This window comes from Marmota monax, unplaced genomic scaffold (assembly GCF_021218885.2).
Source record: "Marmota monax isolate L192 unplaced genomic scaffold, Marmota_monax_Labrador192_F-V1.1 WCK01_AAM20220418_F8-fsc00038, whole genome shotgun sequence".
Taxonomy (NCBI): domain Eukaryota; kingdom Metazoa; phylum Chordata; class Mammalia; order Rodentia; family Sciuridae; genus Marmota; species Marmota monax.
Genome location: NW_026692498.1, coordinates 12,644,043 through 12,660,009, shown reverse-complemented (window position 1 = coordinate 12,660,009; position 15,967 = coordinate 12,644,043). Strand labels below are relative to the sequence as shown.

Sequence of the window (15,967 nt, the reverse complement as noted above, 5' to 3'; positions counted from 1 at the left end):
TTTCCAAGAACCAGGCAAGAAAAAATATTCCCTAACAACATAGCTAATTTTGTGGACAGGAGAGCATTGAAAAACCCAGGGTCCTGAAGGCTAAATTCCAAGGATGCTCTTTTCTTCAGATGGAGTCTTAAAAGAAACTGTACTATCTTCATTAATAAGTTTCTGAAAAGAGACATGTGCATTTCATCATGATGTGATGTCTATAATCTGGGAAGAAAGCTCTTAATTTGAGCTGCCTTCTGCCGCAGTCTGGCTGGGCACAATTCAGGAGCCACTTGTCAAAAGAAACGAACTTTATTTTTAGAACACACACACCAAACCACACAGCTCTTCAGGAATTATTCCCCTCAGAGCCCAACTGCCACCACCGGCTTCCCACAAGCCTCTCCACCTCCCCCCACTCCTCCTGCTCTTGAGGCCTATTGGCTGGGTCGCATGGGCAGAGCCAAAAAAAGTCCCCCAATGAGCAGCTCCCTGGTCTGAAAGGGCGGGGAAACAGCCCAATGAGCATCACTGTAGCAGAGCCAATCAGTTGGCAGCTAGAAGTTTGCTGGGGCCGATGTGAGCCAATCATCAGCTGGCAGCTGGAAGTTTGCTGGGGCCCCTTCGGCTGTGGCTCTCAACAGCCTTCCAATCCAGTTTCTCTCAAGAGCACAGGGTTGTACAGGTCACAAACCTGCACTAAGCACACCCTCCTTTGAATTCTAACACTGCAACTAACCAATCAGCTATATGGCTTGAAGAAATTTGCTTAAATTAGTGCCTTTCTACATCTTAAAACTATTTGTGGCCAGGCATAGTGGTTTATGCCTATAATCCCAACAGTTTGGAAGGCTGAAGCAGGAGTATCATGAGTTCAAAACGAGCCTCAGCAATTCAGCAAGCGAGGCCCTAAGCAACTTGGCAAGACCCTGCCTCAAAACAAAATATAGAAAGGGCTGGGGATATAGTTCAGTGGTTAAGTGCCTCTGGGTTCAATCCCTGCCCCCCCACACACACACCAAAAAAAGACAAAAAACTGTAATCCTGGGAATATTCAGGTCCCCATATAGGCAGATGCTCAGTGAGCATGAGGTCTCCTTTCAAGGTAGTTCTCTAGGCCCCTAGGTTACTTTGCCCATCTCCCCATCTGAACATGAACTTTAGAGAGAATGTGAATGTCATCACTTTTGTGAGGTCTTCAAATCAAAACTCACAAAGCAGAATTTGAATCCCTATATGAAATGGCTAAGAATCTGAGAATCTAACTGGGGAAGAGAAATTAAATTCATCAGGAAATTTTTTATTTTTTGATGCAAAATAGGTCCAGAATAAAAAACATTAGCAATGAATCCCTTCACCAAGTCAGGACGCTCCTAAATATATCACATTGGAGGGCTATTAAAACTGCTTTTCTGCCCATGGACCCTCCAAAGTGGTGCTTAATAGTTGAAATGTTTTTTTTTTTTTTTTTTTTTTTTTTTTAAACAAAGACCAGGGCTCCAGGGTTCCCAGGTTCCCAAGCATGACAAATCACCATCAACCAGTTCTCCCACTGTCCACCTCCAATTCCTGACTCATAGGAGCAGAAGCAAATCAGACAAACAATATGGCTTTTAAAAAAATTATTTAATTTAGTACTTTTTTTTGGAAAAAAAGCAATAAGGCAAAAAAACTGAAAATATATATAGTTTTGTTTCATTTTCATGTGACTTTATTCCACCTGAAGGACTCTAAGCTGCTTCCATTAGCAGGAATCTGGGGATCAATTCAGAAATGTAGTGCAGATGGTAAAGGAGGAAAAGGGGGATAAAGCAGGAAGTTCAGTTTAGCTGGGGAATTCACACTCTATCCAAAGCCCCAGATGAAGTTCCTGCTTCCATGGGCCTCCTTGGAAGAAGCCCCAGCATAACCTCTGGCTTGTGCTGGGAAAAGCATTCTTAGAAAGGAGGACACTCCTCCAGCGGTCAGTCACTCCTCTCTCATGTCTATCACAGCAAGGAGGGATAGTGGGGAAGGATTAAAGTACTAATTAATTTACCCATAAAATCCAATTTCCCGGAGGGATGGCTTCCTCTGGAATGATATTTCCCCCCAGGACCCACACTGGCTGAGGCTCAGCAGTTAAGGAACAAAAACAAAAAACACTAACAAAAAGCATACAAGGAAGGCACCTCAATTTGTGATCCTCAACCAAGGGTGGGTTCCCCAGGGGAGATTTCTGAACAAGACAACTGAAACAAATATAGAACATACAATAAGAAGGAAGCCAGGTCCCAACAGGCTCAGTTCTCTGATCCACCCCACTTGACAGTGCTTTTAGCCCACATCCCTAGGAAGAAAGTTCTTTTGGGATTTAGCCTACGTGCTGGACAGAGGCAGGAGTAAATAGGAAATTACCCTCCTGATTTTCTACCCATACTCTTCCTAACAAAAGACAGAAAAGAGGCAGGAAAGAGTTTAGGATTTCATTTTCAAGAGTCGGGTAATTAGGAGAGCAGAGTTCAGACTTCAGTGGGCACCCCAAGATACAAACCATGGACAGAGTCCCTGTTCTGTAACTGCTAGACGTGATCCTTCCTGCTCAGGTTTCAAATCTGCCTCTAGAAGATGGAAGTAAAGGAGTGCTAATACACACCAGCTCATGTCCAAGAGAGTCCCAGGGAGACAAGTGATATTAAAAACCAAGATTCTTAATGGGAAGGAGGAAAGTCAAACAAAAAATTAGATTTTTCTCTACATATATATAATATACAGATATTTAACACATTATTCCAGAGGTGGCTCCAGTCCATGGGGCTTGAGAGATGGTGAAAACTTTTGTTCCAGATTAACTTCTCTCAAATTCTGAAGTTTATCAGAAGGGGACAGGCAATGTTTTGCTCCAGACTGGGGCACAGGCCCAAATTGGTATTATGCCAGGAGAGAGAAGCTAGAAAGGCATGAAGGATGGGGGCGAGGAGGAACCGGGAAGGTAAAAGTGGCTAGCAGTCTTTTTCCATCCTGCCTGTGTTCTCAGAAGTTCTCTGCCTGAGGAAGTCCGTAAAACCCCTTTGTGAGGATAATGCGACTCTTTTAACAACCACCACATGGCCTCCAGTTGCTGCCAAAGAAGATGGAGAACAGCAGACAAGTGTTTCACGTGATGAAGATAGAAACTTCCAAGAATGTAACTGAATATTCCAGCCCTACAGAACAATCACTCTTGCAGGTGTTTTAATACCTCAGTTATCTATGCACGATGCCCCATTAAACCAACGCTGTATGAACACCTTTCACAATGTTAGACCTAAGCTCCACTGCAATCACTCTCGATGTCTCTGCTGGTTAAGTCTTATATGTGTTTCTTTTTAAAGGAACTTTAAAATCAGTTCTTGCCTGAACAGCACCAAAATGCTCATGAATCACAATTTTACGCAGATCTTGGCTGAGCAGGATACTACATGGGGAGGGTGAATAACATCACCTTAAATGGGGCAGAGGGAGGAAGAAGAGCCAAGAATACTTGACTTTGTAGAAGTGGAATAACACTAACTTTCAGCCACTAAACCTCTCCCTTACAAGGTATCTAGTACATCGATTTCAGCATCAATCAGCTAAGGCAACCAGCCAATCACCACCACTGGTGTCTGCTTCTGGTGATTGATTTGGAAAAAATGATTGGTTAAGACAGACAAACTTGAGGAAAGCACTTGGTAAGAGTCACAACTGCCAGCTTTCCTGCACATCCTCTGTCCTCTTCTCCATTTGATCCGCTTCCTTTGTGTTACTGGTGCTTCAAAAAATGTCTGGGCATGAGTTCCAGTCCTGCTTTTCTTTGCACTCCCAATATTCACCCCTATAAATATGGGTTAACTCCTTGGTCACAGGGTCCTTCTTCCGCTCAAACCACAGTGCCTTATAAGGATCATATGGCGTGCCTAAAAGAAAGAAAAGCACAAATTGAGCTGACACTCTCTATGCATCAAGAAATGTAAGTAGAAGGCAAGTTCATTACCATCTTCTGTGGCTTTCATAGCTTCTGCTTCTCTCTTTTTTCGGGAAAGTCTTTGTTTTTCCTCCAGGCGCTGCTTTTCAGCATTGGCTTCATCCCAGCGCCCATTTTCCATCAGTCTCTGGTCAGGCCGTAACCGGCTGTCTGTGGGTGCAGTGCCACCTTCCCAGGCATTGAGAGTCAGAGCCAGCTCTGAAAAGTAGTACATATTTTCTGCATTCTTCCTAAGGGTAAAGAATGAGAGAAAGGAAGGGTAACGCCAGAGCCCAGAACTTAGTGAAGGAGCAGAAAGGCTGATCCACAAATGGAAAAAATCTAGCACCATGTCAGGAACCCCTAATGAAGACAGCCAAACTGGATCATTCCTGTCCTCACCCCCCACCCCCAGCATCACTCAATTCAATAGTCATCTGGGACTACACTGCTCTCAGTTAAAATGATCTACATTTGTTAGGAAGAATGAAATATTCTACTTAATGAAATTCCTCATTTCCATTCCTTTGTTTCCCTTTTAACCTCTTTCTGGGATAATCTTGGCTGTTACTATAGACTGAATGGATTAGATGGTGATAGGAGACAAATGGCTTCCACCTTGTTCCAAAGTCCTGTGCACTGTCTTAGGGATTTTTATATTGCTCCTGCATTTTAGGCTAAATTGTTAATAGGTAGTAAGCACCTTTCTCCTCTAGCTGCTCCTACATAGTCTGCTCTAAATTGTAGAAAATATCCTTGTGAATTGCATTCCAATGGCTCTTTGGGAAGGCCAAACATTTTTTCACAGATGTGATTTGGTTAGTTAGAACTTTCTTGGGACAAGGCATGCTGTAACTCAAATCACATAGTGAAGGCAGGCAGAAATACCTTCAGTACTGCTTCACAGTCAAGGCTAAAGTGGTACTTGGGCAGCTTGCACACTAATACTCACGGTAAAGGATTCCTTTTCCACAGCATGACCCTGCTTTCCTCTGCTTCATGGACTCTCTGGCGAGCATCACCCCCATTTTCCCCAACAGCCGGCTGTATTTTGAAACAATCCATTTTCTCATCCCAAGTCCCCACAAGGGCAAAATGAACTTTTCCCGATGGATCTGTCACTTCCCCTGTCACCTGCAAGGGTGGAGAGCAGGGCTTTGGAATAGAGTATTCACTGTGAGGTATCTTAACTGACTAATCCAGAAACCAAAGTCAGAGGGAAATACTGGTTAAGTCCTGGTATAACAAACATGATGGAGTCATCCAGATTACTTTGTTATATTATTTTTGAAATAACTGAGCCATGGCTTAGGGTTTCATTATCACTTTATAGAGGGATTTCTGATGCAATCATAAGTAGAAAAAGTATCTGACTAGTGGTCAGAATTATATTTTGGAGAAAATAGAGACAATCACAAATAAATCCCCAGCTACTGTTCATTCTCTCACAAAAACTCACAGCACAATTTCTCCATGGTGTTAACACAAAATTCCCCCTAAAACTCTCAAGGGTCAAACTGTCCACACTCTCTTCCTATAATTCTTTTATTAGTCCCTCCTTTGTGTTTCCATTCTGAGTCTCTCTTCGATCTTGACTTTTACTTCCTCACCGGTCTGAGAAGAAATTGGTTCATCAATGAAACATAGTCCCTTTTCCTGCTTTATCCTTTATCTCTAGTTATTTATTTATTTATTCATTCATTCATTCATTCATTTTTGTAGTTGTAGATGGACAGTGTGCCTTTATTTTATTTATTTTTATTTGGTGCTAAGGTTTGAACCCAGTGCCTCACACATTAGCTAGGCAAGTGCTTGGCCACTGAGCTATAGCCCCAGCCCTCTACTTTTTTTGAATCACCATTTTTAACACACACACACACACACACACACACACACACACCACCAGCTCCACAGGAGTAGGCTCTCTAAGTAAAAAAAAATTGAATTCCACTTTCCCTTACCTTTCTTGCTACATCCCGAGAGAAGTAGCTATAAGGAACAAATTTAAGATTACACTTGTCTCCCGTCTTGTGATTTATAATGTCAATTTCACCAGACTGTAAAATGAAAAGAATCATGAATTAGTTAAATAACGACTGGATAACTTGAATATCTGCCAAACCCCTTATCTCATAATTCTTTATTCTTTCTTTTGTGGTACTGGGTTAAGATTAAACCCAGGGCCTCAGACATGCTAGACAAGTTCTCCACCACTGAGCTATATCCCTACCCATAATTAGTTCATCAGCTAATTATTTTTGCAGTGCCAGGGATCAAACCCAGGGCCTCATGTCTGCCAGGCAAGCACTCTACCATTAAGCCACAACTCCAGATCTCTCTATTCTTCAGTCTTAAATTCTAGCACTTCTTTGCTTAAAATTCAGTTCTAAGCCAAACTTGGTGATGTTATGGAATCCCTTTGTAGCCTTGGTAATTCCAGATTGGGATCAAGACCAAGTGACCATTTGTTTTGTTTTGTGTGTTACATGTTAGGTATCATAATTTGACCTTCTGCACACACACTGAAATTCACATAAAATTTATCTTTCCAAACCAATTCTTCCTTCACTTCCTTCACTTTGCAAGCTTTTCAGCTTAAATCAAAGAGCTCTAGGGGCTCAAGCAGTAGCGCGCTCGCCTGGCAGGGGCCAGGTTCGATCCTCAGCACCACATACAAACAAAGATGTTGTGTCTGCCGAAAACTAAAAAATAAATATTAAAAATTCTCTCTCCTCTCTCTCTCTCTAAAAAAAAAAAAAAAAAAAAGCAAGCGCTCTACTTTTTTTTTTTTTCTACTTAGTTTTAAGGTTATATATATGGCAGGCTTTTCTACACTTTATTTAATTTTTCCCTTCTTTCTATCTTTTAGAAAGAGTCATCTTAATTCTTATATGTACAATGAAGCCCCTGCACCCTGTTTTTTTTTTGCTACTAGGGATTGAACTAAGGGCATTTAAACATTGAGCCACATCCCCAGCCTATTTTATTACTTTTTATTTTTAGACAGGTGTTGCTAAGTCACTTAGAGCCTCACTAAGTTGCTGAGGATGGCTTTGAACTTGTAATCTTCCTGCTTCAGACTCCCAAGTAACTGGGTTTACAGGTGTGCACTACCACACTCAGAAAGTGAAGCCCTTCTTGACTGCTCAGAAGATAGTATTTCTTCTTTTCTGATTTACTACAACCACTGTTCTAAGAACAAACTAACAATTAATTAAATATTATCTTAGTACACCTCTTGTACTAGTGTTTTGTTTTTACAGTGCCGAGAAGCATTCTACCCAAGTACATCCCCTTCACCCTTTTATATCTTATTTTGAGACAGCTCCTCACTAATTTGCCAAGGTCAGCCTCAAACTTACAATCCTCCCGCCTTAGGCTCCTGAGTAGCTGGGATTGCAGGCATGTACCCCAGAATCCGACTTGTACTTGTGTTATTCTGTTGCATATTTTTCAATCTATACTTTGTCACATATCTTCAGTGATGCAGTAACTCCTAGAGGATCATCTCATCTGACTTTGTAACCCCAGTACCTAGCATACTGCTTGGCAATAAATATTTCATAAATAAAGGAAGGACTAAAATTGTTTATTATGTTTATTATTTTCTTGTATCCTTCATAGTCCCCAACATAGTTCTAGTCATCATTAATGAGTATTAAAACACATGTAATCTCAGTCGCTTGAAGGCTAAGGCAGGAGGATTCAATGTTTGAGGCTAGTCTCAGCAACTTAGCAAGGCCCTAAACAACTTACCAAATCCCTATCTCAAAATAAAAAAACAAAAAGGGCTGGGGATGTGGTGCAGAGGTTAAGCACCCCTTGATTCAATCCCCAGTACCAGGAGAGAAAAAGAAACAACATTAACTAAACACTGCAGAGATAAACCTAAATAAGTGTTCTTCTATACTTCAGAAGTATTCTGGGTACCTTTGCTCACCTGATCTATCCACAGCTTGCCCACAATAATGTTGTGCACTGTTGTAGTAACTTTTTTCCAAGTGTAGTGATGCCCAGTTGCATGGAAAATACAGTGGATGGTACCTACAGGAAAGAAGTACATAAATTAAGCCAAATATTAGAAAAACAACACCATGTAGACTAGAAATAATAATAGATGGATGTCTTTCTATTGATATGGCTTACTTTAAAAAGAGAACAATTAATCAAAAAAGGACTTGTAACCTTCTTAAATGTTGGAAGCATTGATTGAAATGAACTTTTTCACTTGATTTTTAAATATACGATAAAATGTAAGTGATGACAAACACTGACAACAAATACATCTTAGCTAGGGAGCTACATTTTGCAGTACCAACTGCAAAATTTACAGGAACAAGTCAAATACGCCATAATGTGACCAAAAAAAAAAAAAAAAAAAAAGAAAGAAAGAAAAAAAAAAGAGGATTTTACTATGGGAAAATTGCATTGGTTGTCAGTATTGGGGGCCAGGCTCTGATTCAAGTCTGGCTGTGGACCTTAAATGAACCATTTATCAAGGGCCTGAATATTAAAAGTGGAGGAGTAGATACAGCAGGACTTTGGAATTAGAACTGAATTCAGTCCTGGCTCTACTACTCATTATTCCTGGGAAGGAATCTTTCAACCCCTGTAACTTCTTAAAGGATGGGAGTGGACATGATAGTTTATGTAAACATGATAGTTTATGTAAACATGATAGTTCATGCTAATGAGGTGATTCATGCTGGCCCCCACACAGCTAATGCTAATGAGATAACTCTGATGAGGGCAAGCCAGGCCAGGAAGATCAACCAAGTGATTAGGGAGTTGGGGTCTTAAGTCATCTGTTATCAACCCAACTTCCTGACCTCCCCCTGTAACCACTAATGAAAACAACATGTTAATTGTGGTTTAGGCAAGCCCTTTTTTTGTACAAAAGATTCAAGTAGCCTTGGTAGTTGGCCAGTGAGGATGACAACAGCATCATGAGAATGAAACAGCAGCAACCCTGCTGACAGCATAGCCACTCTGTGCTATACTCTCCTCATACATTATCTCATTTAGCCTCCACCATATTGGCTCTACTTATATATGTCCAAAATCTCTAGATCATTCCCTCACTCTATGATGCCCCTATTATCCTGATACCAAAGTCAGACAAAGATGTCACAAGAAAAGAAAAACAATGTCCCTTATGAAAAATGATGCAAAATCCTCAACAAAATACTAGGAAACCAAATTTAGCAGCATATTAAAATGATTACATGCCATGACCAAGGGGAATTTATTCCTGGAACGCAAGGATGGCTCAACACATGAAAATCAGTCAATATAATAGCATCACATTAACAGAATGAAAGGAAAAGAATCTAGATGGTAATCTCAATTGATGCAGAAAAAGCATTTGACAAACTTCCAACACTTTCTATGATTAAAAACATTCAAAAAACTAGGAATGAAACAAAAGTACCTCAATATAACAAAAGCCAAATACGAAACCCCCAGGAAAAATAGCATATCCAATGGAAAAACACTGAAAGATTTTCCTTTGATTAGGAACAAAGCAAAGACATCTGCTTTCACCACTTCTACTCAACATACCAGTTGTTCTAGCCAAAGCACTTACATAGGAAAAAGAAATAAAAGGCAAAGTGGAGAGGAAGAGGTAAATTATATCCTTTAACAAATGATATGATCTCATATATAGAAATAGTTACTAAGATTCCACAAACACACACAAAATAACTGTTTGAAATAGTAAATAATTTAGCAAAGAAAAAGGTTACACAGTAAACACATGCAAATCAATTGTATTTCTTTTTTGTTTATATATATATATATATATATATATATATATATATATATAGTTATAGATGGACACAATAACTTTATTTATTTATATTTATGTGGTGCTGAGGAACAAACCCAGGGCCTCACACATGCTAGGTGAGCACTCTTACCACAGAGCCACAACCCTGGCCCATCAATTGCATTTCTATATACTAATAATGAATAATATCAAAGACTCTTATGGACTCAATTATAATAGCATCAAAAAATAAAATACTTAGGAATTAATCAATGAAGTAAAAACTACAAAACATTGCTCAAAAAAATTAAAGACGACAAACAAATGGAAGCACATTCCATAATCATAGCTTGGAAGACTCAATATTGTTAAGATAGCAATACTATTCAATGTAATCTACAGATTCAATACAATCCCTATAAAAATATATAATATATATACATTTATATATATAATATATAATATATATGTGTGTGTGTGTGTGTATGTGTGTGTGTGTGTTGTGTGTGTGTGTCCCCATCCTGGGGATTGAATTCAGTGGCACTTTACTACTGGTTACAACCCCAAACATTTTTATTTTTTATTTTGAGACAGGATCTTTCTAAATTGCCATGGCTGGTCTAGAACAGTATCCTGAGTCACTGGGACAGGAATGCACCACCATGCCTGGCTCTAAAAACATATCCTAAACTTCAAATGGAATCTCAAGGAATCCTGAATAGCTAAACTAATCTTAACAAAGAGGAAAAAAAAAAAAGAAAAAAGCTGGAAAACTCATATTTCCTGTGTTTGAACTTATTGCAAAGCTACCATAATCAAAACTGTGTAGTACTGGCATAAAGAGAGACAAATAAACCTGTGGAACAGAATTAAAGAAAGCCCAGAAATAAACCTTTGTGTATTCACTCAAATAATTTTTGACTAGGATATCAATATCATTGAAAGGGGGAAAGAATAATCTTTTTAACAAATAGTCCTGGGAAAAATCTAGATATCCAATGTGCTAAAGAATGAAGTTGAACTTTTTCTTAATAATAAATAAATACTTTAAATATATAGATAAATAAATATATATTTTATACACACACGCACACACACACACACACACATACTTGAAATGGATCAAAAGCCTACATGTAAGACCTCAAACTATAAAACTCAGAATAAAACAGAGGGCAAAAGCTTCATGGCATTGGATAGGCAATAATTTCTTGAATGACACTAAAGACACAAGCAACAATAAAACACACAGACAAAAACGAACTTGCTAAATTTTTTCAAACAATGTTTGCTGGGGCTGGGGTTGTGGCTCAGCGGTAGAGCACTTGCCTCGCACGTGCAAGACCCTGGGTTCAATCCTCAGCACCACATAAAAATAAATAAGTGAAATAAAGGTATTTTGTACAACTACAACTAAAAAATATAAATAAAAAATGTTGTGCTTCAGAGGATATCAACTAAAGAGAAGCCACAGTATGGAAAAAAATATTTACAAATCATACTTCTGATACAGAATTTGTATTCAGAATAGAGAGAACTTCTAAACCCCCCCCCCCCAAAAAAAATTAACAACTCAATTTAAAAAATGGGCAAAGAAAACAATTTTTTAAAAAAATGGGCAAAAGACTTAAATAGACATTTCTCCAAAACACACAAATGGTTAGTCAGCACATGAAAAGGTACTCAACATCTCTATTAAACCAAACCACAATACAACCAGAGAAATGAAAAGTTGTGCTGCAATTGTGGACAATGAATCAAAATACATTATGATGTCATATATACCAATTAAAATAAAAAAAAAATGAACTGCAGTTTACATAAAGTTTAATATTTCTATATATCTTTTACTATGAACATATGCAATATATAGGCATGCTGGAGATACTGTTTTATTACTTAGTGTTTCTCTTTTAAATTTGTATCAAAAGCATTTACATATTTGCCAGGCTAACAAGAATAAAAACAACCTGAAATCTATAGAGTGAAGAAAAAGAAAAAACTAAACCACAATGAGATACCACCTTACACCCATTAGGATGACTAATATGAAATAAATAACTGGTGGCAAGGTTATGGAGTAATTGGCATGAGTGTACACTATTGATGGGAATTTAAAATGGTATTGTAACTATAAAAATAGAATTGACATTTGATCCAGCAATTCTACTTTTAAGAATGTAATCCAAAGATTGAAAGCAGGATCTCAAAGTGATATTTATGTACCTATGTTCATAGCAGCATTATTTATTTATAATTCTTTTTTTAAAAATATTTTTTATTTTTTAGTTTTAGGTGGACACAATATCTTATTTTATTTTTACGTGGTTCTGAGAATCGAACCCAGTGCCGCACACATGCTAGGCGAGCGCGCTACCACTTGAGCCACATCCCCAGCCCAGCAGCATTATTTATAATAGCCAAAACCCAAGTAAGTGTTCACCAACAGATTCAAGTATAAGAAAAATGTGATCTATATGTACAATTGAATATTAAGCTTTAAAAAGGAAAGAAATTCTGCCATTTGCTATATTACAGATGTACCCTGAAGATATTATGCGAATAAATAAGTCACAAAAAGACAAATACTATATAATTCCATTTATATGAGAACGGTCAAAATCATAGAAATGGAAAATATAACAGTGTTTTCCAGGGTCTAGGGGGAGGAAGAATGGGTAGTTACTGTGTAATGGGTATACAGTCTTACTATTTAATGGGTATACAGTCTTAGTTTTACAAAATAAAGAGTCCTGGAGTTGGATGGTAGTGATGGATAGACAACATTAAGAATATATTTAATGACACCAAACTGTACAGTTAAAATGGTTAAGATACCAAATTTTATTTAATGTGTATTACCCTGCAAGAAAAAAAACTGAGGAGTGGTAGGGGTGGGAGGAGAAACTACAGAGACCACAAGGCAGTGGAATGAAATATTCAAAGCTGAAAAGGAATTAATTCTATGTCTAGTAAAACTATCCTACATAGACAGAAGAGAACTTAAGAAGTTCCCAGATCAACAAAACCTGCAGGAGTTCATAACTAGCAGATCTGTCTTACAAGAAATACTATAAGAAGTCCTTTACACTAAAATGAAAGGATACTAACTTAAATCTACATTAAGAAATGAAAGACCAGGGCTGGGGTTGTAGCTCAGTGGTACAGCATTTTCTTTGCATGGGTGAGACACTGGATTGATCCTCAGCACCACATAAAAATAAATAAATAAAATAAAGATATTGTATCCATCTACAACTGAGAAAAAGAAATAAAAGACCAGTAAAGGTAACTACAGTTAAACTATATAAAAGATAGTATAAGGGTAGTTTTTACTTGCAACTGCTTTTTTCTTTCTCCTATGAGATTTAAAGGCATAAAGAAACATAAAACTATTATAAAACTACACTGATAAGATTAAAATGTATAAAAATTATTATCTATATGAAAATAAGAGCACAAAGTTAAGGAAAGGTAATGGATCTCTATAGGTGAAAAGATTTTGCATATCATTCTAACAGTGTATATATACTAGGATTCCTATTCCTAGGACTTTTTTTTTGATTGGGGGAGGGATGAGGGATGGGGGTACTAGGGATTGAACTCAGGGCACTCTACTACTGAGGTACATCTCTAACACTTTAAAAATTTTAAGACAAAGTCTTAGTAAGTTTGGCCCAGAACTTGTGATCCTCCTTTCTCAGCCTCCTGAGTAGCTGGGATTACAACTGTGTGCCACCAGGCCTGACCTGAACTTTCGGATCTTGACACAAAATTAACTTGTAATTCAGTAAGATTTTTTTTAAAAATAAAGTTTCACCTTACTTGGAATTTAGTGATTACATAACTGATACCTAATTCATCAGGTAGAGAAAGAGAGGGGGTGGAAGGAGAGAAGGAAGGGGAGAGGCTAGCCAAGAAACCTAACCTTGTGATCATAAGGGTCCTGATTTTTAGAGAGAACTGGATTGCTACAGTAATCAGGGAAACAACACAGTTAAGCGATAGAATTTTTTTTTTTAAAGTCATGCTAGAATTTATGTTCTAAAATTGTGCTAAAGATGCGTTCAATATGGTTAAGAAGACAAAGAATTTATGTAGAGCTGGGTCCTTAAAGAGATTCTGGCCTTCTCACTTTTTTGATAGCAAAGAGCAAAGAAGGTAAATAACCTGACTAAAGCTAGTTAGTGAAATTTGGTGTCTGAATCAGAGATTCTTCTGTCTGCTGATGACCTCCTTCATCATGCCAGAAAAACTTTTATTCCTAAAGCATTAATTCTTATAAAGATGCGGCCTTACCGAGGGGCATAATGGAGAGGTATTTGCCTCGAAACTTGCTGGTGATTTTGATTTCCTGACGCAGTGTCCAGCCATTTTTGGACTCCGCATGGTGTGCAGCAGCTGGGGGATGATGACTCACCTTAAAGAAATGAGGTTCAAATTAGCAAGGCAGAAAGAAGGAAAAGATATGGCCTAGTAATTGGTGATAAACACACAAAATTCATCCTTGATATTTTTATACCCACAATAGTAAGTGAATACCAGGGCTTCAGTGTTTAATTTTGAAGGAAAAGAAGGGTAAGATGACAGGGACTGACATTTCTACAAACAGCACGCAGGGGTTCAAAGAATCATCCTTTTCTTCAGAAGGAAATGTGTCAAGGTGCTGAGGCTCCTGACCTGTTCACAGAGGGATCGGTACCCATTTTCCTCTAGTCGGTCCAGCTCAAAGGTCTCCCCAAGGAGTGGGTTGAATGGCTTGCTGGTACGGAAGACAGTAGTGGAGTAGGAGGACACGGTAAAAGCTGCAACATAACAGAGCTGTTCTAGAGAGTTCTCACATTTTGCAGCTCGGTCTAACAGCTCATGGTATTCCAGATCTTCAGTAAGGCGCTGAAGCATGGACAAGGGCTCATTAAAGTTCACCTGTAAGGAAAAGAACACATATAAAAACCTTGTCCAGACATTTTTAAGAGAGTTACATTTTTTTGCAGGGGATAAACTGATCCTGAGATGTTGAGGTGATAAGACAAATAATGAAAAGAAAAAAGACTTAACCCAAAGGCAACCCATTTTCCTTGGTATCTGCTCATGTCAGAGAGCGGCAGAAATCATCATTTTCATCCATTTCACTAACAGTAAGCTTTTGGAGATGGAAACCTTGCCTGTTCTGTCCATTACTACCTAACCAAAAGCCATCAGTACATGGACATAGGAGACCAATAACAAATTTAAGTTTTGAATGAATGAATTTTTTTAATATTTTTTTTTTTAGTTGTTGATAGACCTTTATTTATACGTGGTACTGAGAATCAAACCCAGTGCCTCACACATGCCAGGCAAGTGTGCTACCGCTGAGCCACAGCCTAGCCCCTGAATGAATGAATTTTAAAATATACTAAGTTGTAGCACAAATATAACCAAAGAGGAAGTCAGATATTTAAAGTTCTTGAGGGAGAAAAGAAAAGGTATTCAAATACAGGCACTTCCAGACTATTGAAAAGATCGCATTACAAAAGTTAGCTTCTACCCTGGACTAGACAATTGCTAAGTCTCAGTTCAATTCTACATCAGGCCAGGACAGACTACTTCTGAGGCCAGACAGCTGTATTTTTAGATGTAAAGTGCTTATGATGGTGCCTGATAAAGATGACTGATAAAGACCTAATCCTCAGCAATCTTTCAGAAAAATTCCATAGTTTAATAACCATGCCAACAAAATCTCTCAGTGGCAAAATTTCAGGCAACATGAAGCAACATTTCCATATTTTGGGGGAAAAGAGTGTACTCCTCTGGTGGCTACTAGACACATCCACTGTGCCTAGGACTAGAATCAGTTCATCCTAAGTCTGTCACTGCTTTCCATGCACACATGACCCTGCTTTCCAACAACTGTTCCAGGAACCACAGTTGCTCTAAAAGTGCTAAATTGTTTATAATGATCATTTTATCACTCTGAGGTCAAATAGGAAAACTAATGAATCTGAGAGTTTGAAATGAAAGAAAGAAGAGTTGATTATATAGCCAGCAGGCAGCTAGAGAAGACAATCCTGAGATGAGCAACACCAGGAAGCCATAATGAAGGAACAGAAAAAAGCAGTGTTATTACTATAGCCAGAGGCCAAGGGGAACTGGCAGTGGCTAAAACCTTGAGGGGGGCTGAGGAGACCTGTCCAGATGCTGCCAGAAAACTGCCTAAAAGGAGAGAAATACCCTCTTCCAAGCTCTCATCTCCTGGTATTTTGCCCTAG

The 15,967-nt window shown here is 38.5% G+C and overlaps 1 protein-coding gene across 1 annotated transcript in view; it reads right to left on the bottom strand.

Annotated features, from left to right (window-relative positions):
• Positions 1-1,589: 1,589 nt before the first annotated feature.
• Osbp (oxysterol binding protein) overlaps positions 1,590-15,967 on the bottom strand; it is a 30,758-nt gene continuing 16,380 nt past the window's right edge. Inside the window, exons 8-14 of the mRNA XM_046445676.2 lie at positions 14,397-14,642; positions 14,016-14,136; positions 7,887-7,990; positions 5,908-6,003; positions 4,899-5,080; positions 3,977-4,197; positions 1,590-3,899 (exon numbers count right to left, since the gene is read on the bottom strand). Coding sequence (XP_046301632.1) covers positions 3,757-3,899; positions 3,977-4,197; positions 4,899-5,080; positions 5,908-6,003; positions 7,887-7,990; positions 14,016-14,136; positions 14,397-14,642 — 1,113 coding nt within the window. The 3' untranslated portion in view covers positions 1,590-3,756. The remainder of the gene's footprint in view (positions 3,900-3,976; positions 4,198-4,898; positions 5,081-5,907; positions 6,004-7,886; positions 7,991-14,015; positions 14,137-14,396; positions 14,643-15,967) is intronic.